The sequence below is a fragment of the Microcebus murinus genome, chromosome 4 (assembly GCF_040939455.1).
Source record: "Microcebus murinus isolate Inina chromosome 4, M.murinus_Inina_mat1.0, whole genome shotgun sequence".
In the NCBI taxonomy this organism is placed as follows: Eukaryota; Metazoa; Chordata; class Mammalia; order Primates; family Cheirogaleidae; genus Microcebus; species Microcebus murinus.
In genome coordinates this window covers 24,389,129-24,416,226 of record NC_134107.1, presented here as the reverse complement: position 1 = coordinate 24,416,226, position 27,098 = coordinate 24,389,129, and the positions used below count along the sequence as shown (strand labels likewise).

Below are 27,098 nucleotides of genomic sequence, written 5' to 3'. Positions count from 1 at the left end.
CTTGTTTTAAAGAGATCACAGGAAAAACTAGTGTGCTTGGGTTCATCCTTGGCATTTTTCAAAAGCTTTACCTATCTAGTTTCTACCTAGGCAGACTCATTTAATTCTACAACTTACCTTCACTTCTATTTTAATGAATCTCCAAACTATACCCCAATTTCCTATTGTCCCCTAAGATTTAACATGTTTAAAATTGAAGCCTTACCCTTTACTGTTCATGTTAATAATAGTATCATTATGCTGAATATGATACCTTTCTCAGTTAATAATATTATCATATGCTGAATCACTCCAGCCAGAAACTTCAAGCATTTTTTATTCAAAGCATGGTACATTGGCCAGTTCCCTGCATTTTTTGGTACACTGGACTTAAGTTTTATATAATAAGAGGTAATTTTTATTAGTATACTCATTTTTAAAGTGAGACTCTGTCTCAAAAAAAAAAGAATAAATATGTTTAGTAATTCATTCATTGTTTTTGTAGATACTATGAGGTTAGACTATTTCAGTTCCAGATTATTTTAACATTAAAATTCAAGAAATGTTTACTTCCTACCACATATTGATAACTTGGTATTTAAATCTTATACGTTTTTCCCTTATTGATAGTGTTTAGATATTTGAAGGGGGAGAAACATTATTAGCCAGGGCTTTAGTTTCATTCTGATTTTGAGCCACTTAAAAACCTGTCAAGGCAGATGAAGATTGCACCATTGTATTTTCCCTAAAGCACCTCATTGACTACATATGTGCAAAAATAAAATACTTAATTATTAGCTTTGTTTATAAAAGTTGATAAATATTGATCTTTTTATCCTGAACTTAGAATGGCATTTAGAAAAGAATTAGTTGCTGTTTAAGTGATATGTACAAAATTATGTTATTGAGGTAATAAGTGATTTGTAAACAAAATTGTTTCTGTTTAATTTTCTGTTGCAATTTTATGTGGGTTCTTATTTTAGTCACCAGTAACAAGAGCAAGAAGTAAATGTAAGCTGTCCCTCCTAAATTTAATCTTTAAGCTTTATCTCCTTGTTTCCTACCCTCATTACCATTGCCTGCCACCAACAGATACATCAGAAATCTTGTCAAATTTTGTCTTTTCAGGATCTCTTCCACATTCCTCCTTCTTATAAGAGCACAGTAACATTATCCTGGAAACCTGTACAGAAAGTTGAGATGGGGTAAGAAATATATTTAAAAGGGATTTGAGTGTTATCAAAATCAGAATTCAGTTGCATTTACTGTACAAAATGGTACATTGTTAGTTAAGTGATTCTTAATAACATTAAAATAGGACTATTAGAAGCATGACTTAAGATACAAAATCTAATTCTAGTATTTGTGAAATAAACTGGTAGAGTACAACCCTAGAATTTTCAGGCTTTGTATTGTAGCATAACTAGAATTTTCTGACAAGTGTATTATAAAGTGAGTCATTTAAATGTAAGCCTATGAAGCTACATATTTCAGATTATTTTAAAGCCTTGTAAATGCCTTCTGACAATGTCTGCATAACCAAGCTATGGTTAATTTGCTGACACCGAACATTATTTCCTTTTTTCTGATGTGAGTGTCCTCTTTAGAATGTCTTTCCTGAAACATTGATAGCTTCTGGCATAAGAGAATATTTTTTTAATTGCTGTTCATCCTATCATTGTAGGCAAAAGAGAGCCACTGAAGACACAACGTCAGGTTCACCTCCCAAGAAATCTCCAGCAGGACCAAAAAGGGATGCCAGGCAGATTTATAATCCTCCCAGTGGGAAGTATAGCAGCAATTTGAGCAACTTTAATTATGGTGAGCGTTTCCGTTTGGGTATAAGCAATATGAGAGATTAGACAAAAATTGTACTGTATTTGATTTTAATTATTAATTTTATATAGTATCATAGCTCTGTTAGATGACTTTTCCAAGTTAATTTGAGGAACAGGGGCTGTTGGGGAAACAACTTATCTCATTCCTCTCTTACCCTTATGGGTTCACTGAATCTAACATGGAACAATAAACACTTAAAAAAGAAAAATATGCCTCTTACATTTAGAGCAACCAACAGAAATAAAGGAAATAGCCATGAACAATGCATTCCTTGTTTTCCCAATTCTAGCTTCAAGGCAAGACATTTGCTGCATTCTCTCAGGGATGGGTATAGCTTCTGGCAGATGTTGGTATTAGTAATCTTTCTTGGACCTTGTCAGCATGCTGGTTGTCTTCCCATCTTCTTTAGCTAGTAGAAAAGAAGTCACAGAAGTGAAGTATTATCTGGCAAGGAAAATGTGTTCTGTTGCAGTGTCCTTCTTCCCAGAGTTCAGCCCTCATATAATGCTTCTTACTCACTTTTTAGCCATTAGAGAGTTTTATACCAGTCCATTGTCTCCCAGGCCTATTGAATCAGAAGTGAAGTTTATCTCTTTTGCAAGAATGGACAGAAATACCAGTTCAACTACTTAACTTGCTTAGAAAAACAAAGTTTAATAATACTAGCTACCAAATATGCTTGTGGTTGGTCTTGATTACCAGTCAGAATTAATTCTACAATATTCTTTTTAAAAAGTACATCATTCTGAACTATATACTCACTATAATTGTTTCCAATGTGAGATAATTGTGACATTAGGTAAATTCCTCATATAATAGCTGATTCCTCTAATAGCTATGTAAATGGTTTATAGAAAGCAAATTTGAGACTGAAATAAACCTTTCTACTCCAGTCACATTCTCTTGAGACAACTTTAGTATAGGAAAGATCACTGTACTCTTTCATATAACAGTATGTAGATGTGCATCTCTGCCTCTTTTCTTATATGAAAAATAAGTGTAACAGAGCTCTTACAAGCTTCAAATAAGAATATTTGTGAAAGCATTTTGTAAACGGAAAGGACTCTATGTTACTTGGTACCACCACATATTGTCCTCTGTTACTTGTATGATTTAATGTGGTATCTAACAGTATCATTCTTAAATCAACAGTTATCTAAGAAACTGGGAGAGTGTAGCTTAAATGAAAGTAATCAAGAGCTATGGCAGTACAGAAGAGAATTGTATTCCTTTTCACTTGGGCAAGTCAGTTACTCTGAGTTTGCATGAGGATTCTGTCCTACGACACTCATTCATTGTCTGCCTGATAGTGAGAATTAGGTGGTATATAATGCATGTGGAAAAGAAATGTGAAAAATGCACCACTTTAGATTGTATGTGACTTTAAAAAGAAAATTATCAATATGAAAAACTAAGCAACATTTTACTCAAGACAAAATTCCAGGAGTCACAACTTCAGCTGTTCCCAGTCTTCAAAGGAATAGAAGGGCAAAGCATACTAAACTCTGATTCTTATTGGAAAGTAGGAACAAATTCCCGCTAGTATTTTATATCTGGGAGTTTAATGTGATCAGGCTGTAGGCAGTCTCACATTAAGATTTGAAGAGTTTTCTTGACTTTATTTTACCCATTCAGTTGAAAACAGTTGTTGTATCTGAATTTATTTTATTTATTTTTTTTTTTTATAAAGGAAAGGAAAGGAAAGGAAAGGAAAGGAAAGGAAAGGAAAGGAAAGGAAAGGAAAGGAAAGGAAAGGAAAGGAAAGGAAAACAGGAAGAGTGTGTGAGTGAAGGACGGAGGGAGGAAGGAAAGCTTTTTTTTTTATTTTATTTTTTTTTTTTTTATAAAGGAAAGGAAAGGGAAGGGAAGGGAAGGGAAGGGAAGGGAAGGGAAGGGAAGGGAAGGGGAGGGAGGGGGAGGGAGGGGGAGGGAGGGAGGGGGAGGGGAGGGGAAGGGAAGGGAAGGGAAGGGAAGGGAAGGGAAGGGAAGGGAAGGGAAGGGAAGGGAAGGGAAGGGAAGGGAAGGGAAGGGAAGGGGAAGGGGAAGGGAAGGGAAGGAAAGGAAAGGAAAGGAAAGGAAAACAGGAAGAGTGTATCTGAATTTATTGCTTTACTAACCAGTGTCTGTTTTTTTGCTTTAAAAATATGGTATTGGCTGTCATAAATTAGTTCAACTTCCTGGTGCATTTTCAAATTATTTGTAAACATAATACCCATGTTTAGTTTTCTTTCTTGTAAACAGAGTTCCCCAAGTGACCCAGAAGTACTAAATAGTCTATAATTTGTGACTTGTATCCTTTACATTTTACCTTTTTAAGAGTATAAAATTTATCCTTAAAGTATAATTTTAACTGAGAGCAGTGGTTTTTTTAAAAAGTTAATAATGTATGCCGGCCGGGCGCTGTGGCTCACGCCTGTAATCCTAGCTCTTGGGAGGCCGAGGCGGGCGGATTGCTCAAGGTCAGGAGTTCAAAACCAGCCTGAGCAAGAGCGAGACCCCGTCTCTACTATAAATAGAAAGAAATTAATTGGCCAACTGATATATATATAAAAAAAAATTAGCCGGGCATGGTGGCGCATGCCTGTAGTCCCAGCTACTCGGGAGGCTGAGGCAGAAGGATCACTCAAGCCCAGGAGTTTGAGGTTGCTGTGAGCTAGGCTGACGCCACGGCACTCACTCTAGCCTGGACAACAAAGTGAGACTCTGTCTCAAAAAAAAAAAAAAAAAAAATAATGTATGCCATTGAAGCCATTGAAAAGATCATGAAAATACAGAAAGGTACTTTAGGATATAGCTCCTCAAAATGAAGATTTGGTGAATCCTTATATTGTAGAAATGACTGCATCAGTTAGAAATGAAAAAAGAAATAGACAATATAGAAACATCAAACAATACCTTCTTACAGTATATTTGATATACTCATTAAATGTAATTAAACATTTGTGGATAACCCTGTTCTTTATATTAAAATAGAAAAAAAAATTGAAAGAGCAGATTTTAGTAGTCTCTTAGCTTATAGCTAATAATGATATCTATGAAGGTACTGTTAAATGTGTTGATGTGAATGAGTATGGTAGGGGAAAACGTACACATCTGCATAGGTGGGTTTGAGTCTGAACAGTCAAAATGCCCACTTAAAGGTTACTACACTTCTTGAATGCATCCGTATTCACTGCATGTCACTGGCAGCATCTTGCCTTCAGAGACCACCTCTGATTTTCTGAACGTGTTCACTAGGGTAATACATCATAATTTCATTTTAAAATGGTTTGCATACCAATCAACTTATAAGAGTGTGTCATGGTATAAGAGATGACTTTGAATCAGATCCTATTCCATCACACAGATAAATGTTGGCTAAACTGGGGAAAGGGCTAGTTAGTTTTCCAACTTAGAACTGAATTACTTTTCCTTCTGGGGGAAAAGACATAAAAACATCACTCTAATAAGCCATAATGGCAAAAAAAACGGATTGCAAAATTGACTTTAAAGGTATATTTTTCAAGCCTCAAGAGTATGGATCAAAAACATCAAAATCAAGCTCTTTTTTATTGCTGCTAACAAGATGGCTGCAATGAGGAAGTTTGAAAGTTCAATAAAGTGATTTGATCTAATTTACATATGATGAAAAGTCTAGCCTTGCTGATAACTTCAATCAGTTTTCCTCGCTGGAAAGACTCCTTTGAGGAATATTTCTCTGGGCTATAAAAGTGACTGATTAATGAATCAAAGACTCTCCTTTTGTACTGTGTGTCACAGATGACTTGATTTTTCAGCAAAAGATAGGCTTAATTTACACCAGTAACCGAGACATACACACACACACCATATATATGTATACATATATATATATATATATATGCATATATATATATATACACACACACACACATATAACACTGTTTGGGCAGCACTCAGGGAAGCTCACATAGCTGATAAAGCAGTGAAAAAGATGTCAATATTTAGATCTACATTTATGTGAGTCCAGGTGCTTGAAATACTGTGATCAAAACAAAAGAAATTGCCTGTTGATTCAAAAGGGACTTTTTCTGTCTAGCCTGATTTTTCAAAATTGATCATTGATAGCTTTAGATATTTCTCATGTGTGGCACTAACTTTGAAAGACCAATGTCTTTTTTGTTAATTCTGTATTAAGTATGGAAATTTTTATAATTTCATTATCTTTGGTAGCGATAGGGACCAAGTAAGAACAAGTAAGTGTAGTTATCATAACATTGTCACCTTGAAACATATTTGTTAATGGGATACATTTGAGCACCTGCTATGAATGTATTTGGCTTCTTGCCATATATGGTTGAGTATATATGTTGCCTTGCTTTAATGTACAGAATGAATTTGTAGACAGATTAGATTAGTTCTGCTTTTGTAGGGCCTGCTGCTACAGAGTTACAAGCTGCATTTTTTCTGTGTCTGCTGTACTCTGAAGTCATAAACAAGACCTAAACCCTTGTTCGCTTTTTCGTAGAGCAGAGAGGAGCCTTCAGGGGAAGTAGAGGTGGCCGAGGTTGGGGCGCACGAGGAAATCGTAGTCGGGGAAGACTCTACTGAATAAGACATCACATTCTTCAGCATTGTCATGAGCTTAATATACTTAAATACTACTACTCGTTGATTGGATTGCCGGGGATGTCCCTTTAAACGGACTGCTGCCTTCAGCTAAAAACTTAATGTTCTTTATACCTTTGTATGTATGATCTACTTTTGTAACAGACCATGGTGTGTCCAAGGTAAACCACAGCGATATTTTTGGATGCTTGTTTTTGCAATATCATCATTATTCAGACTTCATATTGTGAATCTTTACTTTTAAACATCTTGATGATTCATTATTGAAAGCTGTTCAAGTTTTAAATGTAATGAAATTCAGTCTAGTTCTGATAACTGATAAAGATCATCAGTTTTGAAAGGTTACTGATTTTCCTCTCCCGTCTCTTAGTTTTTGCCCAATATATGGAGAAGAGTAACAGTCAATCTTAACCTTTTGTTTTGTTTTTTAATAAAGCTGCTAGGCAATGGTGCAGCATTCCCACCTACCTAGTGTCATAAAAGCTAAAACTTACCAAATCTTTCTTAAAATGTAGAAGTGACATTACATTTTTAGGAGGAAGTAAGTTGCTTTGCACTGCTTACTTAACTCTTTTCCATATATTGTGATACAAACTTCTGAATATGGGATCTTACTATTTGAATAGAAATGTGTATGTATAATATACATACATACATAGGCATATATGTGTGTGTATGTGTATATATATGCATGCTGTGAAACTTGACTACACAACATAAATCATTTTTCAAAATTCCAGGAACGGGTAGTCTTTGACACGGTGATTATCCTTTTGAGGCTGAATCCATTATTGACTTGTTATCTAGGTTTTTATTCCCAGTACTGAGGGATTTTGAGTCAGTTGCACTTACATGATTATTGTTATTTAAAAGGAAAAATAAACAAAGGCTGCATTTTCAAAGATAAATTTGGAAATTGCTATTGGTGAAATACAGCCAAAATATTGAATCTAGTGTACATATAGGTTTCTACAGGATGAGATAGTATAATTTAGAATTTGGAGATTTAATAACCAGGGCTGTCCAGGAAAAGTGACTTGATAACATGGTACCAGTAAGTAAGGGATGCTCCTCTTGGTTTGCTTTTGCCACTTTCAAGATTTTAACTTCTCAGGTTATTAATCAAAATTATTGTATGTTAGCCAATAGTATCTTTAGTTTAAAACAACAGACGGGGGGTTTGTGGAGTGTTTAATGTCGTGGGCATTTTTAGTAGCATAGACCCTTTGCTCTGCAGTTGAATGTTTCATATATTTTTGTTCCACAGTTAATCTTCCCTTCCCTAAGTCTGCTATTCAAAGCAAATGCCTGAATGACATTTCTAGTAGTTTAATGTATTTTTTGAGGAATAGTTTGTGATTCCAATGCAGGTGTCTTCATTACCGTTACCTCTACACTGGGGGAAAAGCAAAACCCCTTTGTTAATTACTTCATGTTTATGAGGAAAATATTTCTACAAGGCTAGAATGACACAATGAGCAAAAAAAAAAAAAAAAAAAAAACTCGGTCAGCTTGGCTAATGGAGTGGTGGCAATAACCTCTAACATTCCAAGACTATAAGCTGAACCTGTACTCCCTTGGAATCTGAACAGACATAGGAACACGGAATTGTCATTTGAAAACTGTGACCAGCTAGTCTGGACCTCATAGATCGATCAGCCAGTGGCTAAAGCCATTTCAAGTACAGAAACTACATTGAGACTACAGCTATATAAATTTGAACAGTAAGTGTAATTTTTCCATTTTCTTTTTATATTTTTAAACTCAGAGCTAAGCAGAAGTGACTTTACTTTCTCTAGTTTGATACTAAGTTGTGTTCCTTCCCTCACCACCTCACTCTTCCCTTTCCTAAGGCAATAGTTCAAAGTTAGGTTATTTTTGCTTACAAAATTTGAATGGAAACCTTCATGCCATAGATTTTTTTCTTTTGCAAGACACCTGTTTATCACTTTGTTTAAATGTAAATGTTTCCTTATGCTTTTGAAATAAATTTCCTTTTGTAATTTTGGTTTGTGTCTCAATGTGTCATAATTGTTGTAACTTCAGATTCTTGGATATTCATTAACATGTATTGATTGCTTCTCATGTGCCAGTGTGTTAGACCATGAAAATATACAGATGGACAAGACAGTGCTCGCTGTGCTTCAAGGAGTTCAGTCTTGATATAATCTTGCAAATAATCTTTAATTTTCATCCTATACAGTTCTTATTTTGATTTATTTTTAGGCTCTAATACAGTCTTCTGGAAAAGAGATTTGGTTCTTTTTATCAAAGTAGAACATCAGATACTTGCCAAATCATCATGAAATAAATTATTTCCATCCTAAGTAACATGAAAAGCAAGTTGGAACTTCTTAGTTTAACTACCAGTCTTTGTTGAAGTCTTCTTGAAGTAGTACCAAGAATGGTTAGGAGTATTTGAAAGCCAAGGTTTAAGTGGAGCAGGACAAGATAACTAAATTTCCTTGGTGATCACATCCTGTCCTATGGCTTTAAATACTGTGTGTATGCTGAGGACTGCCAAATTTATATCTACATTATTTCTTGCCTGGAGTTTCACAATAACCTCATAATTGATCTCCCTGCTATGATAATTAACTCCACAATCTGTTCTAAACACAGCAGCAGAGACATCCACTCTTCTACTTGAAGTTGTTCAGTAGTTCCCTGTTTCAAAATAGAACTCAAAACATTACCATGGATTTCAATTTCTGACCTCAGCTGCTATTCTTCCCCTTTATCACTCAGTCTCAGCTAGTTGGCTCCATGCAGGGCAGTCAAAGACAATCCTGCCTTAGAGCCTTTGCACTAGCTGTCCCCTCTAGTCATTCCTTATATCCATATATCTGACTCTATCTCTTGCAAATCCTCCAAAATAAACTCAAAGGATCCTGTTTAATATTGCAATGCCCCTTTCTATCCCAGCATGACTCCAGATCCCACTTTTCCTACTATATGTTCTCTGTAGTATTTACCAACTTCTATGTTGTTCACTTCTATGATGTCTCCCTCTGCTAAAATATAATGTGGCTAAAATGCCCCAAGGTAAGGATTTTTGCATTTTGTTCACTGGGTAATCCCAAGCATCTAGAACAGTACTTTCTATAATACACAGTAAGCTTTCAATACTTAATAGCTGAAAGCACTGTTTTAAACCTAGGGATAGGCCGGGCATGGTGGCTCACACCTGTAATCCTAGCACTCTGGGAGGCCAAAGCAGGAGAATCACTTGAGGTCAGGTCAGGAGTTTGAGACCAGCCTGAAAAGAGTGAGACACAAAACCTGCAGGATACTTAAGAATGTGCCAGGTTGTGCTAGGGAATGGGCTATCTCTGAGCTGTTAGATTTTTAATCTTGACCTCAGACTCCTAAATTCCTTCTGTACTACAATAGTGGACTGCTTTCAGTAACTCAATGCAATGCACTTTCTGTTACTGGAATATTTTTCCTGGAAATCATTCTTCCCTGATCCTGCATTTATCTGACTGATCATCCTTCAGATCAGACTATATTTTACTCATCCTGAAAAGCCTTTCCTCTCAAGTTGTGTGTGTGTGTGGGGGGGGGTAGAAAACAGCAGGTGAAATTTCATTCTATTAAGAGTGATGGAAACTAAAGTTTAACACGAAATGTACCAATAATAATTTTTAAAAACTAAGAAATTGTAGTTTTATTACTAGAAGTTTACTCCCTAAAACCATAAACAAAATCCAGTAAAAACTCTGGTCATCATAAAGAGTTGATATTAGAAATAAGATCTGAGACAAAGCCTACATACAGTTCCAGTTTGTATTCCTCAAGAAAATACATAAGTAAAAAAAGGAACAGAGGGGCAAATAAAAGATAAGGGAATGGTATTCCTATTAGGAAAAACTAAAATTTAGCACACTATAAAGTGGTGGATAAGAAAAATACACATTCATGAAAAGGTTAAAAAGAATGAACTTGATTTTAATCATAAAATCAGAATATTGAAACAGGTGTATGTGAGAGAAAAAGCTAGGGGTAGGGGCAGGTATGACCTGTTGCTAATAATATTTAGAGAATGAATAGTCACAATACAATTTTCCGTAGAAACTGTCCCCCAAATGTATAAACAGCTGCAAGCATTTGGATAAATTAATGGCTGGGAAGTCTGAATCAGGAAAATTTGAGAATGACTGTCATACTCTCCCCCAGAGAAGCCCTGGTGTCACTGTGAGTTAGAATCCTTGGTATTATCCATAGTACTCCATGTTGTAGACTGCCTGATCTATCTGGCAAACCATTTCTAAATTAAATTAAACTCTGCCTCCCCTTAGAAAATCCTCTTCGGCCAGGCGCTGTGGCTAACGCCTGTAATCCTAGCACTCTGGGAGGCCGAGGCGGGCGGATTGCTCGAGGTCAGGAGTTCGAAACCAGCCTGAGCAAGAGCGAGACCCCGTCTCTACTATAAATAGAAATTAATTGGCCAACTAATATATAGAGAAAAAATTAGCTGGGCATGGTGGTGCATGCCTGTAGTCCCAGCTACTCACGAGGCTGAGGCAGCAGGATTGCTTGAGCCCAGGAGTTTGAGGTTGCTGTGAGCTAGGCTGACGCCATGGCACTCATTCTAGCCTGGGCAACAAAGCGAGACTCTGTCTCTAAAAAAAAAAAAGAAGGAAAATCCTCTTCACTTTATATATAGATGTTGGGGAGATACACATGTACAGCCCTCTCCCCACCACCATTCAAAATTGCTCTTAAGGATTTAACTTTATATAGTAGACTGCCAATAATTCCTTCTATTCCTGCTCAAACATGTTGTTTCTCCAATTAAGATGAGTTTGTTTCCATTCCCCCTTAAATCTGGGTTAGCCCTGTTGCTTTCTTTGACCAGGAGAATGCAGAAATGATGTTGTCCCACTACTGGGCCTTATCCTCAAGGAGACTGACAGTTTCTACTTTCATTCTTTCAGCACCTGAGCCACCCTATAAGAAGCCTATGTAACTACCCTTCCTGAGAAAGAAAGAGGCCCAGCCATTTCATCCACTTCAGCTAAAGCACCAGACATATAGTGAAGCCATTTGGGGACATTTCAGCCCCATCCAAGTTCCCAGCTGAATACATACAGCCTTATGAGTGACCCCAGCCAACACCAGGAAGAGCAGAACCAGCTGGCTGAGTCCAACCAACAAACTATGAAAAATAATAAATGTTTTAAGGCTTAAAAGTTAAACCTCTAAGATTTACATTGGTTTTACTATGAAGCAAAAGATAATCAATTTACAGAATTTAAACCAGAGTGTTACCTCTTTAGGGCATATTTTTATCTTAAGTATTTTCTCTGAGGAATAAGAAGTATGGAAATCCTTTGCAACGTCAGGTAAGGTGGCCGAAGGGAGAAAGTGAATCCAGAAAGATCATTCTATCAATGTCCAATTCCTACCTTCAAGAATTCTGTAATTTAATGTATAATGATAGTAAATAAATTAAAAGACCTATTTGCTAAAATACTTGATGTTGAAAGACCAAAATACATGCAGTTATGGGCTTATCTATTATTTGTTCAACTAAGAATTAAATCACAATTTGAAATATCAGCAATTTTGCCAACTCCCATCTTGTATTTCTATAGGTATTATCTAAGGGGGAAGTATAATTATAATGGGAAAAAAATCAGATCTTGGAACCATAGAATAAAAGAAGGGTGACAAGTGAACTATCTAGATGTAGAAAATAAGCAGCAACAATTTTATGTAGGTTAGGATTTTTAATTGCTTTATTCACGTAAAATGGGAAAGCTATCTTTTGGGGAGCTAAAAAAATTGAGTCAACAAATATTTAAGTATGACATCTCCACAGAAGATAAAAATACATTAGTACAGGCCGGGCGCTGTGGCTCACGCCTGTAATCCTAGCTCTTGGGAGGCCGAGGCGGGCGGATTGCTCAAGGTCAGGAGTTCAAAACCAGCCTGAGCAAGAGCGAGACCCCGTCTCTACTATAAATAGAAAGAAATTAATTGGCCAACTGATATATATATAAAAAAAAAAATTAGCCGGGCATGGTGGCGCATGCCTGTAGTCCCAGCTACCCGGGAGGCTGAGGCAGAAGGATCACTCAAGCCCAGGAGTTTGAGGTTGCTGTGAGCTAGGCTGACGCCACGGCACTCACTCTAGCCTGGGCAACAAAGCGAGACTCTGTCTCAAAAAAAAAAAAAAAAAAAAAAAAATACATTAGTACAGGAAATGCTTCCTGCCCTCAGCAGCTGTCTAGGTAATTAAACAAAAAATTGCAGGAGGACAGGTCCCTGGATGGCCTTGGCCAGCCCAGCTCTTCCCTCTCTTGCTTATAATTCTCAAGCAGAACATACTGAGATAAGGAGGAAATGCTTAAACAAACTGGGTTGTGTCATCCTTCCTTCGAAAACAGAGTTGTTCTGCAATGCTTATACTAAGCAATCCCAGCCACTCCTAGGTTATAAAACCCAGAGCAGAGTGTTTTAGGGGTCCCTTAGCTGTTGTGCAATGTAGGGCACATGCAGACAAGACTCCATCTGCTCTGGGAAGCTTTCCTGAGCCTTGGGGTCCAGCTTACCATGGATCCTAGGTTTCTGTTTATCCTTGCCAACTCTCTGAGTAATATATTTGCTTTGCCTGACTTACTGTGTGAATGTCGGGCCTCACCAGACTAGATCTAAGAACCTTTCCAGAAGTTACTTAAGAGTTTAGCTGTCCAGTGCTTGCGTCGGCAACACATATACTAAAATTCAAATGATACAGAGAAGATTAGCATGGCCCCTGTGTAAGAATGACACACAAATTCGTAAAGTATTCCATAAAAAATAAAGTTTAGCTGTCCAAAGTTTATAAAGTAATATCACAAGTAGCATCGTATTTATTAATAGTCACATTAGTGCTACAGAATTCAGAGGAGGCAAAACAGAAGTTGAAAGATAATCTCTTACTTGAAGGAGTAACTGCCAAGTTGAGTGACACATGGCAGAAAATAGTGGGTGGCATCAGTGTTAATGGCCACAGTCAGCAGTCCTACCATGGCAAAAAAACTGAATTCTGCCAAGAACTCAAAGAATGAGCTCGGAAGAGGACCCCCAAGAGTCTCGGGTGAGACTGTAGCCTTGATGTGAGACTCTGAGCAGAGAACCCAGATTCAAGGAAACTGAGATACTGCGTTAAGGTGCCAAATTTGTGACAATTTGTTATACAGCAGCAGAAAACTAATACAGGATCCCAAAGGACAAGGCTTATCACCTAGGAAAAATAGAGGAGCTATATAGAAGCTATAATGCTGTCCATTTACAGGTTAACTTGTGGGTGTCAAATAAATTGCTGATAGCAAAATATGTGATGTTGGGGCTTCTGTCAAATTCTTCACTATTGTTCATGCTTTCTCAGGCTAGAGGCAGGTACATCTGAGTCCAAACCTGAGCTCTATTACTTATTAGCAATATGATCTTGGCCAAGTTACTTAACTGGCTGAAGCCTTGTAAGTTGTGAAGATTAATTGGAACTCTGCATGTACAGAATCTAGAGTATATTAAACACTCAAGAAATGATGTCTGCTTTACACACAAGCAAGAAAGTTGACCTCTACACCTAAAAATATGATTATGAGAACAAAGGGACTCCATCATTTGCCATATCTCTATTTTAAAACTTTAGAAAACTTCCTATTGTCTATGTTTAAACTGCTTAGTATGACATACAAGAACCCTTACAACCTCCCACCGACTTCACTTTTTCACACCTATTGCTTATTTTGCCTGAATAAGCACCTTTGATCCAATCTTTTACCTGGTTGGTTGCTCTCTTCTCTACACATATGCCCTTATACATTCCCATTATCCTATATATATATATTTATTTATTTCAGCATATTATGGGGGTACAAATGTTAAGGTTATGTATATTGCCCATGCCCCCCTTCCCCCTCCTATATTTTAATTGTTAACCTGCAGACATCACACTATAATGCACACTGCTCAGTGGTCAGATTTCCGTACCCAGAGTCTATTATAGTACCAAGCAAAAAGGAGGTAAGCCATAGTTTTCCTGCAACACACCTGTGTAGGGAAATCGGTCAGGCAATATTCTCATCCTCCTTCCCAAAGAGAAAATCAAAAGCATAATGAACTTTAAATGACACACAAAGCTAGAAAGACAGCCCTGAAATACATAAAATGACATAACTAGCAAAAAACTAGAAGGCAAGCTAGTCAGTCGCTTGCCTGACTATTGGTTCACTAGAAGGAAGAGGGCCTCAAACTTTAATATGCATACCAGTCAACTAGGGCGCCGGTTAAAACAGATTCAGCTGGCTTGGGGGAGCGGGAGAAGAGCTGAAAACGTGCGTGCGTGTCTAAGAAGCTCCAGATAATGCTAATACGTCTGGTCTCCAGACCTAGATCTCTAGCTTGGACCTGTGCTGCCCAGCAGGTAACCACTAGCCACATGAGGCTATTAAGCCCCTAAAATATGGCTAGCCCAAATTTAGATGAGCTATAAGTGTAAAGTGCGTGCCGATTTTCAAGGCTTAGTTACAAAAAAAAAAAAAAAAAGTAAAATATCTCAATGATTTGTATAGATTCATATTGAATTGATACTTTGTATATAATGGGTTGAAATGTTTTTCTAGAGTTATTTCACACTATTTTTTCAATTCCACATGTGGCTCGCATTATAATGCCACTGGACAGCGCTCGCCTAGACTAACAAGCCTCTCCTTTCTGAAGCTTCCATTACTGCGAGACTTTCAGAGTAAAAGTAACACTTCTCCTTTAGGTGTTGGAAAGCACACCTTTTGTTTCCCAACTATTTTACATCACCAGGAATAAAAATTTGGTAAAAAGCAAGGAATTATTTTTTTAAAAAAACAACACTCTGAATCCTATCACTTAGGCTTAAACTCCACCTAAATGTAATCTCCCTCCTGCTCCCACGCTCTGAGATCGTACCGCCACAGGAAAACAACCACCAGAAAGCTGTCTCCATCCCTGAAGCCAGGCTGGGCGAGCTATCTGAAGCCGCGCTTCCCGGCCGCCCAAACCAAGGCTCAGGAAGCCGGTCGTCAGCAATCTTCGTCCTCTCGGCTCCTCCCCTTCCAGCGCCGACCTCCCCAAGATGGCGGGCGGCGGGGAATCGCTTCCGCTTCCGGTGTGAGCGGCCGGGCCCAGGGGGGGCAAGATGGCGGCGGCAGTAGGGGTCCGCAGCCGGTGCGAGCTGCCGCCTTGCTCTAGCCCAGGCTGGCTCTTCAGCCTTTCCGCCTTGCTGAGTGTGGCGGCACGAGGGGCCTTCGCCACCACGCACTGGGTCGTCACGGAGGACGGGAAGATCCAGCAGCAGGTAGCGGCCTGGGAGTCTCTTTCCCCGTGCCAGCCCTCGCCCCGGGGGGGATTCCCCTGGCCGGCCCCTGGCTGTGTGGCTCCGCGCGGCTCCGCCCCCAGCCTACCTTCCCACGGTGCCGGCGCGGGGACCCCAGCGATCCCTGCACTCAGACATGGTACCGCCCCCTCCCCACTTGTCTCCTGGCCCTCGCTCGGCCGCCTGGAAGTTCTCAGCCTTCCAGCCCCCGGGCCGCGCGCCGCGTGGGGAAGAGTCGCGCGGCTGTGAGGTGACAGGCCCTGGGGACCTTTTCTTGTGCTCGAGATTTAGAAATCAGATTCATCATCCTTGCCTCTGGTGTCTCTCGGGGCCACGCGTCACCAGCCCTCCAGGAGGAAGTAGAAAGCAGGTGGCGGCGTTGGGGTGTGTGTGAGTCCCAGGGCGGTGACAGCTTCTGCACCCCTAGTCGGTGGACCATTTAATGCCGCTTCCCCCAGGTCTCCTCAGGCATATGGTGGAATTTGTTTCTGGCTGTGGTGGTTTCAGCTTGTACCGTTACCCAGGTCAGCAGGGGCTCATTAGAGACAGCAAACACACACACTCCTCTTGCGAAGGAATGCTTAAAGATGCCGTTGGTGGCGTTGCCTGCATCTTTTCAGCTGTAACTGCCATCGTCTTCCAGTGTACTTTGCATTGTTTCTTTACTTAGTTCCTGTGACCCAGCCCCGCATAGAAGACACGCGATTTCCTGGATTCTTGTATGCCTAAACTAATTCTTCAGAGGAGAGACTGCTTTTCTTATATAACTTTATGATTGCCTGCATTTTGTAAATGCTGCTGGTGCCTGTAGTACGTCTGCGTGTTCTGCTACAGAATCTTGGTAAACTTAATAACTTCATGTGCTTGAGAACAACCTTGAAATGTCCAGCAAACATTTAGAAAGTGAAGTGTGTGCCCTGTGCAATTTAGCCCACTGATCTCAAACGTTTTAACCTGTGTGGTGGGGAATTACTGGTACTTTGGATTGTGTGTAATGAATGGTGATGGGAACACATTGAAAGGTTTACTTTTGTTTAAGATGAGGTTTAGATTTAAGTTTGGCTTGTGATGGCAAATTTTATATCAAGTATAATGAGAGAGTTAAACAAATATAATTTAAAACTCAGCCTTGGTGTTCATGAGTGGTTTTCAGTATTATCTGAGAAAAGACCGTCTATCTTCCTGTTGGGTAACAATTTTCTATCTGCCTTACACTAGGAAGTTTCTTTTTCATGGCTGTACCAGCTGAGACTTAAAATATAGGTGTGTGTGTTTCAGAAACCGTAGAAAACATTGTAAGTCCATCTTTTAAACATAAGATGTGAGTCCTGGTTGCTTCCACCTTTTTTTGATTCCTGATAGTGGTTTTCTCTGAAGTCCTCATGAAGGGAGACATGGAATTAAGTCACTCCTGCTGCAATTGGGGGAGCCCTTCTATTATTGGTTATTCTGCAATATTGTTTTTGGCCACAGCTATTTATACTATGACATTGACTTCTTCCCATTTTGGTGTCCTGCCACTCAGCTGAGAAAATAGCCCATCTAAAAAGTAAAACTGGTAGAAATGTTTTATTTCTGTGATTAACATTGCAGTGGGAAAGTAGAGTCTGATTCAGTTTTCACTCTTTAGCAAATTCCTTCATTTTCTACATATATTTTAGTGGGGAAAGGTAAGGATTACTGGTAATTTGCCTCAGAGAAGGGGGTTATCTCAGGAATCTTCCTGATCTCTGCCAAGTTACTACCGTGTTTCCCCAAAAATAAGACCTACCCATAAAATAAGCCCTAGCAGGATTTTTAAGCATTTGCACAATTTAAGCCCTACTCCTAAAATAAGACCTAGTGATGGGCGTGGCTACGCAGCGTGTCTGCACAACCCATGCATTTCTGTCGTGGAGTGGTAAAGAAGACAGCAGCCCTTCTCATCTGCCCCATCATGACAGCTACTATCCCAGAGGTGACTGGAAAGGTGCGGGCAGCCCCACCAACAAGGTTGGCTCCCCCTGTCAGGTCCCGACCATCCTGTGTGTGCTGCAAGCTGAGGCTTTGAGGGGAAAATAACACAACCCCTGAAAATAAGCCCCCGGGTGTCTTCTTGAGGAAAAATAAATATAAGACCCTGTCTTATTTTCGGGGAAACACGGTACTGCATTAAGTATATGACCTTTTCATTGAATTTTCCAACACTTTTCCTATATATACATTTACTATGTTCAGGCAGCCATGAAAAATTCATTTGATTTTTATATTTAAAGGTTTAGCAAAGATGGGCACCCACCAGTTATATATTGCAGGCTTGTGAACATGCATATGTATTAGAAACCCTACATTCTTAGGTGGGTTGAAATGGGGCTTTAGTCAGAACAAGCAGCATACATTCCTTCAGGCAGCCTCTTCACAATTAAAGCTGGGGCAGCTTTGCTAGTAGCAGCTGTGTAGTACTTGACATGGCAGTTCCATGAATTTTCTTAAGAGATGAGGTCTTGCTATGTTGCCCAGGCTGGAGTGCCGTGGCAATTCACATGTACTGCAGTCTCATATTCTTCCTGCCTCAGCGTCAGGCTCTAAGTAGCTGGGACTAGAGGCATGTGTGAATTCTTTCTTTCCATGGTCCCTACCTCAGCTAGGAAGTGTACCTTCCCCACTTTTTAGGGGGGGAAGGTGTGTTTACTGTGTGTTTACTGAGCTGCTACTGAATTTCTGAGTGTGGTCCAGGGAATCCTGGAGCTCAGATGTGAAGAAAACATTCCAGTCACTAAGTTCCTTTTCCGCTGCCACCAGTGAAAGGCTAAGAAAAGGCCCTTCCTTTCTTTTCCTCTCTAACTTTGTGCTTTTCTCCTGTACTTTTGTTCCCCTAGTGTCTGTCCCCTGTGCCTGCTAATTAGTAAGATCATCTCCTTTATTTAAGCAGAGATCCTTAACTTAAAGTCTATGGACTTGAGTAAGCCAGTATAATCTAGTTACTGGGAGGATCTATAAGTATAATTAGGCCGATAGGTCTTTTGGTTGACTTTGTGAAGAATAGGCTTCAAGATAAAAAATTTGTTTTCTCTTTTAGACAGGGTCTTACTCTGTGGCCCAGGCTGGAGTACAGTGGTATGATCATTGCTCACTATAATCTCCAACTCCTGGGCTGAGCCTTGCAAGTAGCTAGGACTACAGGTGTGTGCCACCATGCCTGGCTAATTTTTTTTTTTTTTTAATGTTTTGTAGAGATGGAGGTCTCACTATGTTAGCCTGAGTGGTCTCAAACTCCTAGCCTCAAGTAGTCCTCCTGCCTTGGCCTCCCAAAGTGCTGGATTACAGGTGTGAGAGACTGCATTGGCCAAATTTTTTTTGTTCTCTCATTTTGATGTTCTTTTTGCTTAATCACTAAGTGAGGTAACATCTGTTTTCTATTTTTAACAAAAGTGTCTAGCAATTCACTTGCATCACAGGTTAAATAAACCTTTATGAATTAGCCTACAAGACTAATCACTATACACCACATCATTTCTGTGGAAAAATTTATGCTCTATGTTCTGAGTTACCAGCTAGCAGATGAACTCTTGAAACATTGCCAGTTTGTTAGTAGTAGTTAGTTTATTAAATCAAGAAGTTATACTTCTAGCACTGGGTTCATTGCCTCTGGGTATTCTCTTTCTTCATAAGTTGAGGTCTAAAACTTTAAATAAATAAAGAGTATCATCTTTATCAACTCTCTCATACATTATAATATTTGCTTTCTTGGCCACTGTTTCCCTCTCCTCCAATCTTAAAACCATAAAATTTTAGATATGGAAAAAATTCTTAAAGATTATATAGTACAACTCATAAGAGGGAAAGTCACCCAAAGTCACACAGCTAATGAGTGGCATTTAATGGTAGTAGTATTAGTCTGCAGTAGCGTGCAAGTGAATACTCTGTACTCAGTAAATGTGAAGTGCATTTTTTTCCTTATAGCACCTACAAATGAAAGACTAAAAGAAATGAAAGCAAAAATGAAAAATAATGAAGTAAATGTCTTTTCTTTTCCAGTTTGCCTTACTTCTGCAGAATATTTTGTAATCATTTCAGCTTGGGGGTAAGTGAGTGGGGAGAAAGGTCCCAAGTAAGTGTGAATTCATTTGGCAATTAGTTAATCATTTTGTCTTCAGTCAGGCATGTATCTTTGGAGTACAGACAGGTCCTTTTAACTGTTCACATCACATGAAATTCTCATTTTTCTTTGGAGGTTTCTGACAAAGCTAATGCTCTAAGCCTGGCAACCTTGGCAAAGGACTATTTGATAAGTGGCTATTTCAGCAACTATGACCCAAAAACAGCTATCCATTTCAGTTGGACAAACAGGCTAAATCTCTATCTATTGGTCTTTAATAGCTTATTAGTGAATGAGTGGTTTAATTTTAGTCTGATATTAAGTAATTTGATTAATCTGAGGGAGAGCATACATACGGCACTGTGAAGCAGACAGCTTTATTTTTGTGCTTTTCAAAAAGTAAACCATCTTTTTTGCCACAGAGCACTGTTTCTATGTTTATACACATGGAAACCCCCTGAAGAGATTTACTTAGACCTGAGAGGTCAAGGTGGTTATTCACTAACTTGCTAGGCATCTACTAAACTTCTGCAATTTGCCTTAGACCTTGGCATCAAAGTGATTCTTATTCAATCCATTTTTTCAGATATTGCCTGCTATTATTTTTCTTCTTATACATTACCCAAGTATTCACTTTGTTTATATCATAGAGTGGTAAGAGGAGTTTGGAAATAGGCAGAGATAAATTAAAACTCTAAATAATTTTCCCAGTTACTTTTTGAACAAATACTTGACTGTTTACTTTTTGCCAACCCACTATGCTTTGATAGATATATTCTTTTCTATTGGCTACCATGACATGAGATTCTTTGGAGGCAAGCAGAGCTCAGCTCTTTAACCTTTTTTTCCCTCTGCTCTTATTCATTCACTCATCCTTTAGATCATTGGTTCTCAAAGTTTAATTTGCCTGAAAATAATCTGGGATGCTTGTTTAAAATGCAGGTTCCCAGGCCACTCAGAGTGTCTGATTCAGCAAGTTTGTGGTAGAGCGAAGGATTCTGTATTTTTGTCAAACTCCTTAGGAGATTATCATGCAAGTAATCCACACATTATTTTAAGAAATTCAATGACTGATTGATTGATTGAGACAGGATCACTCTGTAGCCTGGTCTAGAGTGCAGTATCATCATAGCTCACAGCAACCTCAAACTCTTGGGCTCAAGTGATCCTCCTGCTTCAGCCCCCCAAGTTGCTGGGACTACAGATATGCGCACAGCCAGAAATTCAATTTTAGGTATTGCTATTCCTCCAACTTCTGTTCTAGCGTTCTTGTTTTACTCTTTATATACATTTGGGCAACCTCGTCTTTTCTCAGGATTTAAGTTACCATATATATGCTGAGAATATCCACATTCCTTTCTACAACTCAGATTTTTTTCCTCCAGAGTTGTAGATTCAAGACCTCTCTATTAACTTTTAATTCCTTGTGAATGTCCCCTAGGTACTTCAAGTTAACATGACTGAATTGAAGCTCATTTTTATTCCTAAACCAGTGGCATGCCCTGTTTTCCCTAATGTAATGAAAGACAGTACTATTCACCATCCACCCAGTTGCTCACGTTAGAAATCTAGTTGTCTTCTTTAATTCCTCCTTCTCCCTTACCCCTTACTAAGATCTTTTAATTTTACTTTCTAATTATATCTTCTTTCCATAGCCACTATTGTTACTCTAATTCAGGCCACCTAATTATTGCCACAGCTTCTTAACTGCTCTCCTCCTTTGGTTTAATTAGAAAATTTGAATTCCAAAAATAATGCATGACATTGTAAAAATAAATGTCCAGCGTGGGAGTATTTAATAAAGTGAAGTTCCTCCACCTCTATTTATTCTCACTCCACAGGGAAAACTACCTTTAACAGTTTGGTGCATATACCAGGAATTGGTCCAAATTCTCTAACATATCTTTTAACTTGTCCCTTCCTTTTCTCTAGCCTTATCTCTGATCATCCTTAAGTGCCCCACATTCACCCCAGAATAACACAAACACACACACATTTAGCCATACTTAGCTTTTGTGAGCATCCCCAAAAATGCTATGTTCTCATTTCTGGGCCTTTGCACATGTTGTTCTTCCCTCCAGCATCCCAATCTGGCTGACTCATACTCTTCATAATTTAAACATCACTTTCTCGGTCAAGCTTCTGTGATGCTCAAATTTGAATAAGCTGTTCTTTCTATGTGCTTCCATAGCATCCTGAATTCCTTTATGAAAGCATTTACCATAGCATGTTGTGTCTATTTACTTACATAAATGCCCTACTAGACGTGCTCCAAGAAAGGAGTGTTTGTATTTATCTCTGCAACTCCAACATTTCTCACACTGCCAAAACACATAGGCTACAATATATATCTGTTGATTGGGTAATATAAGCAACTTTGAAAAGTGGTTTCTGCCTTTTAGGAATTTACCATTGTGTGAATGAAGCCTTATAGTATTCACTATTGTGATAATCATCTGAAGACTAGCCTAAAAAAAGCCTCAGACTTTCAGATCTTTAAAGCTCTGAGTAACCCATCAGTGAATCACCCCTTAGGCCCTTGGAAAAGGTGCAAATAGGTATGTAATTTCAGCGATCACTCCTGCCTATTTACTGTGGTCACGTTGTGCTGTACCAGGGAAATTATATTCTTTGTCATTGATATATCTAAAAGGTTAGCTTTATTGCCCAGGCATCAAGAAGCATGGAGAAGCAACAAGAGACAAGGAAAACAAATGATAAATAAGCAGAAGAAACAGAAAGAGCAGAGGAGAGGTAGATGAGGAATGGCAGCTGCACTGTTAAGGAGGGATTAGAATCAGCTGTGGGGTTCAGCAGTTGTTGCAATTCAGAAGCAACGCTGGTGGAAGTAAACAGAAGGCACTCTGATATGAGGAATAAGAGAGCTTGCCAGCAGGTCAGTTCAAAGATTAGAACAGCTTTGCCCTCCAGAATGTAGGGAGCAGGGTGTAAGCAGTACCTGCATATCAGCTATATTCCTTTTGGCAAAAGCAAACACAAGGGGAATTCCTTTATGTGTGTGGGTCTTTTATAGCCAGACACCTTGAAAGAGTTGTTTTGCTCATGAAGTCTCCTCCCTCTCCTGTTCTCTTTTAAACCCACTCCAGTCCATCCTTGATTCCTACAACTCTTGTCAGGAAACCTAAAGTCTTCCATGTTGCCAAATTCAGTACTCGGATCTCAGTAATCTTAATTTCTTAGCAGCCCAGCACTTATCCTCATACCTTATTGAACTGTTTTTTTATGTGGCTGCCAGGACACACACCTGGTTCTTCTAAATCTGGCCATGACTTCTCATTCTCTTCGGCTGAATTCCTCTCTTCCTTATGAGTCTCAAATATTGTTGTGCCTCTTTTCTTCCCTCTGTACATGTGTTCACCAGGTGATCTTATGCAGTCTTCATGGCTCAAAAATGCCATCTACATTCTTGTGTATTCTTAAAAGTTTTTATGCACTTGCAAATATACAGTTGTTGTTTTTAAACAGAACTGGAAATATTTTATCTCACAACTAGTGTTTAGTCACTTAATAATAAGACATCTGTCCATGTCAGAAATAAAAAGCTACCTCCTTCTCTCTTAAGACAGCATAGTGGTCTGTTGTATGGATATTCTGTAATTTACATAACCAGTCCCCTAGTGACAGACATTTAGATTGTTTCCAGGCTTTTACTGTCATAAACAAGTAAGTGAACATGCTCATGTGCATATTTCTGTAACCCTATTCCGGGACATCTTCATCTCTTTCCTGAATCTATGTAGTAGATCTCTCACTGGTCTCCCTGCTTCCACTTTTGCCCCATAGAGTCTGTTCTCCTTTGAGCAGCCAAAGTGATTTTTAAAAACATTCCTTCAGCTACATCCCTTTGACCACCAACAAAGTAATCTTTTAAAAAGCATAAGTGTGGTCATGTCACTTACTTTAGGACAAGAAGGAAACAACATCAGAAAACCTTCAGTGGTTTCCCATCACACTTAAAGATTAAAATATAGAGTTTTCACCATGACCTAAAAGATCCTGCAAGATCTACAACCTGGCCCCTGACCACCTTTCCAGCCTCAGATACCACTTTCCTTCTTGTGTGCTGTTCTTTAGCCACACCATCGTTTGGGATGTTCTTCAAACCACCAAGCTCCTTCCTGCCTTTGGACCTTTATGCTTGCCCCTTCCCCTGCAGATAGCATCATGGCTCAGCTCATCTCTTCTTTCACGTCACGATTTGCATGCCACCTCTTCTCTTCCTCTATCTAAAATAGCATCTTCTTTCACCACTCTATATTCTTCCTTTGCTTCATAGCACTTATTGCTGGCACTATATTGTCCTGGATACTTTTGAGACAGCTAGATTTTATTGCCTGTCTTTCCACAAGAACTTAAGCTTTTTGAAGGCAGCAACCTTGCTTTGCTTAGTGAAGTAAACCCAGTGCCTAAAACAGTGCCTGATACATGGTATATACACTCAGGAAATAGTAAGTGAAAGAAAATGTGTATATATTTGTATGTGCAAGCAAACAGTTATTTACACCTGTAATAGCACTTACATATATCAGCACACTGAACAGCTACCATTGTTTTAGTAGTCTGGAGTAGGGACAGTACATTTACTTTAAAGGTGACAAGCCAATTTATTCATTCTCTGTTACTAATAAAAGGCCTAGACAACCTAAGTCTTCTCTAAGAACACAGCATCTCTGAACCAGAGTTGTAAAATGGTGCCTCGGATAATCTGATTTCTTGTTGGTTATTTGGATATATTAACCTCTCCAACATACCTTTTATGATATGCTCAAAGAACTCTTATTATATTTGAGATTGTGGCATTATTTAAACAAATTGAATATTATGTAAGTTGCTTAAGATTAAGAAAATTGTTTATACATGTACAAAAGAAGCATTTATTAAAAACCTATAAGGTCATTCAAAGCATCATAAATACCCCATATATATACAACCATTATACACTCATATAAAGTTAATAAAGTGGGAAAAAACCCTATAAAGTCATGACAATTTTATTTCTTTATTATAAGAGAGAGAATCTTGCTCTGTCACCCAGGCTAGAGTGCAGTGGCGTGATCATAACTCATTGTAACTTCAAACTCCTGGGCTCAAGCAATCCTCCTGCTTTAGCCTCCCACGTAGCAAGGACTACAAGCATAAGCCACCACACCTGGCTGATTTTTAAAAATTGTTTTGTAGTGACGGGGTCTCCCTATGTTGCCCAGGCTGGTCTCTAACTTCTGGCCTCAAGCCATCCTCCTGCCTCTGCCTCCCAAAGTGCTGGGATTACAGGTGTGAGCTGCCGTGCCAGATCATGAAAATTTTATATAAGCCAAAGTATATATTTGCTTTGAAGCCATACTATTAGGAATTCACAATGGACAGATTATATTGTGCCTCCCATAATTGTTTAGTCAGTAGTAACTAATTCATGAATCTTAACTTTTGAAAATAACTCATGTATTTTTTTCTAAAATCTTACTTTAGTCTTTACTTTTCCTCTGAAGCACTTATCCATCTTTTCCTTATTGAGTTTAATTGCTTGGTAGGGGAGGGAGGTTTGAGCTGGGTAATTATTATTATTATTATTATTTTGAGACAGAGTCTCACTCTGTTGCCCGGACTAGAGTGCCATGGCATCAGCCTAGCTCACAGCAACCTCAGACTCCTCGGCTCAAGCGATCCTACTGCCTCAGCCTCCCAAGTAGCTGGGACTACAGGCATGTGCCACCATGCCCAGCTAATTTTTTCTATATATTTTTTTAGTTGGCCAATTAATTTCTTTCTGTTTTTAGTAGAGACAGGGTCTCGCTCTTGCTCAGGCTGGTCTCGAACTCCTGACCTCAAGCAATCCACCTGCCTTGGCCTCCCAGAGTGCTAGGATTACAGGCGAGAACCACCACGCCCGGCTGAGCTGGGTAATTATTATCGTTAGTAAAGCTCAGGAGAGTAGTACATGCCGGAATTGGCCAGATGGAGTCAAGAACGTTTTTATTTGAGCAAATATTTGCTGGGTGTTTTTTTTGTGTGCCCATTATTGCACTTGGTGTGCTTACCTCACTCATTCAGCACATATTTTAATGCTTTCTGTATTAGGTACTTAGAGTACTTGTGAGTGAGACACAGTCCCTGACATAATGGAGTTTGCATTTTATACAGTCATGTAATGGATGACTCCAATTTAGGATATCAACAGGTATCTTGTAATAAAAACAATTTAATGTCTGTACACTTTACCAAGTATTCTCATATTATTTCATTTTATCCTCATAGAGACCGAGTAAGGTGTGGATATTGATCTTCTTTCTATTGAATAAAGAAATTTAGGCTGAGTGTGGTTAAACTCCTTGTCCAAGGCCATGCTGATAGAGAGTGACAAAGTGTGAACTTAAGATCAGATCTTCTGATTCTATACCCTGTTCTCTTTTCTGCAGTTGTAAACATTGCTACCAACATATGAAAAATATTTCTACAATTTTATTTGTAAAACAAATATTCATCAAAATTTTTAAAAATTTAATCTTTTTTCAATTTTGTATTTGAATTAAAGAACTATAAAATGTATAATCATTGTATTTTATAGTTTTGCCCAAACTTCCCAGCCTGTTAAAAAATGAAAAGTGAAAGTTTTATAACTACTGGAGTCCTCCTTCCTGTATCTAATCACAGTGAACTTTTTCTTCTGTATTCTTAAAAGTTTTTATGCACTTGCAAACACATTGTTGTTGTTTTTAAACAGAACTGGAAATATTTTATCTGACAACTAGTGTTTAGTCACTTAATAATAAGACATCTGTCCATATCAGAAATAAAAAGCTACCTCCTTCTCCCTTAAGACAGCATAATGGTCTGTTGTATGGATATTCTGTAATTTACATAACCAGTCCCCTATTGACAGACATTTAGATTGTTTCCAGGCTTTTACTATCATAAACAATGCTGTAGTAAGTGAACATGCTCATGTGTATATTTCTGCTTACTTCTTTGAGTATGTCTGTAAGATGAATTCTTAGAAATGGAATTATCTGGTTCAAAGAATGCATTATATTTAATTTTCTTAGATACTGCCAGATTGTCATAAAGGACTGCAACAGGAGTGTTTGAAAATGCCCAAGAGTATTTGGTTTTTTTGGAATCCTGTGTTGAGACCAACAGTATTTGGGACAGGTAAAACCTTGTTAGTAATCTGATAGTAACAAAAGATCACTAATTCCATCCATTGCTCTTAGCTAAACAGTGCTGTTGCCATCAGTAGTAGTATGAACAAAAATG

General features: G+C 38.6%; 2 protein-coding genes, 1 long non-coding RNA gene and 1 other non-coding gene across 10 annotated transcripts in view; 3 read left to right on the top strand and 1 right to left on the bottom strand.

Annotated features, from left to right (window-relative positions):
* The window catches only part of API5 (apoptosis inhibitor 5), a 30,621-nt gene extending 18,623 nt beyond the window's left edge, over positions 1-11,998 (top strand). Inside the window, exons 12-14 of one of the 3 annotated variants that reach the window (XM_012790694.3) lie at positions 1,108-1,184; positions 1,664-1,800; positions 11,346-11,998. In XM_012790694.3, the coding sequence (XP_012646148.1) occupies positions 1,108-1,184; positions 1,664-1,800; positions 11,346-11,377 (246 nt within the window). In that variant the 3' untranslated portion in view covers positions 11,378-11,998. Of the gene's footprint in view, positions 1-1,107; positions 1,185-1,663; positions 1,801-6,304; positions 8,416-11,345 lie in introns of those variants that run through there. The other 2 variants (XM_012790704.3, XM_012790684.3) reach the window with 2 other exon arrangements.
* Positions 1-15,479, bottom strand: part of LOC109730650 (uncharacterized) — a 35,494-nt gene extending 20,015 nt beyond the window's left edge. The window contains exons 1-3 of one of the 2 annotated variants that reach the window (XR_012918942.1): positions 15,343-15,479; positions 2,039-2,227; positions 1,053-1,162 (exon numbers count right to left, since the gene is read on the bottom strand). This is a non-coding gene — a long non-coding RNA (uncharacterized LOC109730650). Of the gene's footprint in view, positions 1-145; positions 1,163-2,038; positions 2,228-15,342 lie in introns of those variants that run through there. The other variant, XR_012918941.1, reaches the window with a different exon arrangement.
* LOC142870750 (U6 spliceosomal RNA) lies at positions 13,107-13,213 on the top strand. The gene has a single exon (XR_012919094.1). It is a non-coding gene; the product is annotated as a U6 spliceosomal RNA (small nuclear RNA).
* Positions 15,480-15,530: 51 nt separating the features above from the next.
* TTC17 (tetratricopeptide repeat domain 17) overlaps positions 15,531-27,098 on the top strand; it is a 125,899-nt gene continuing 114,331 nt past the window's right edge. For 2 of the 4 annotated variants that reach the window (XM_076002019.1, XM_012790645.3), the window contains exon 1: positions 15,532-15,730. In XM_076002019.1, coding sequence (XP_075858134.1) covers positions 15,572-15,730 — 159 coding nt within the window. In that variant the 5' untranslated portion in view covers positions 15,532-15,571. Of the gene's footprint in view, positions 15,731-26,905; positions 26,994-27,098 lie in introns of those variants that run through there. The other 2 variants (XM_012790672.3, XM_076002020.1) reach the window with 2 other exon arrangements.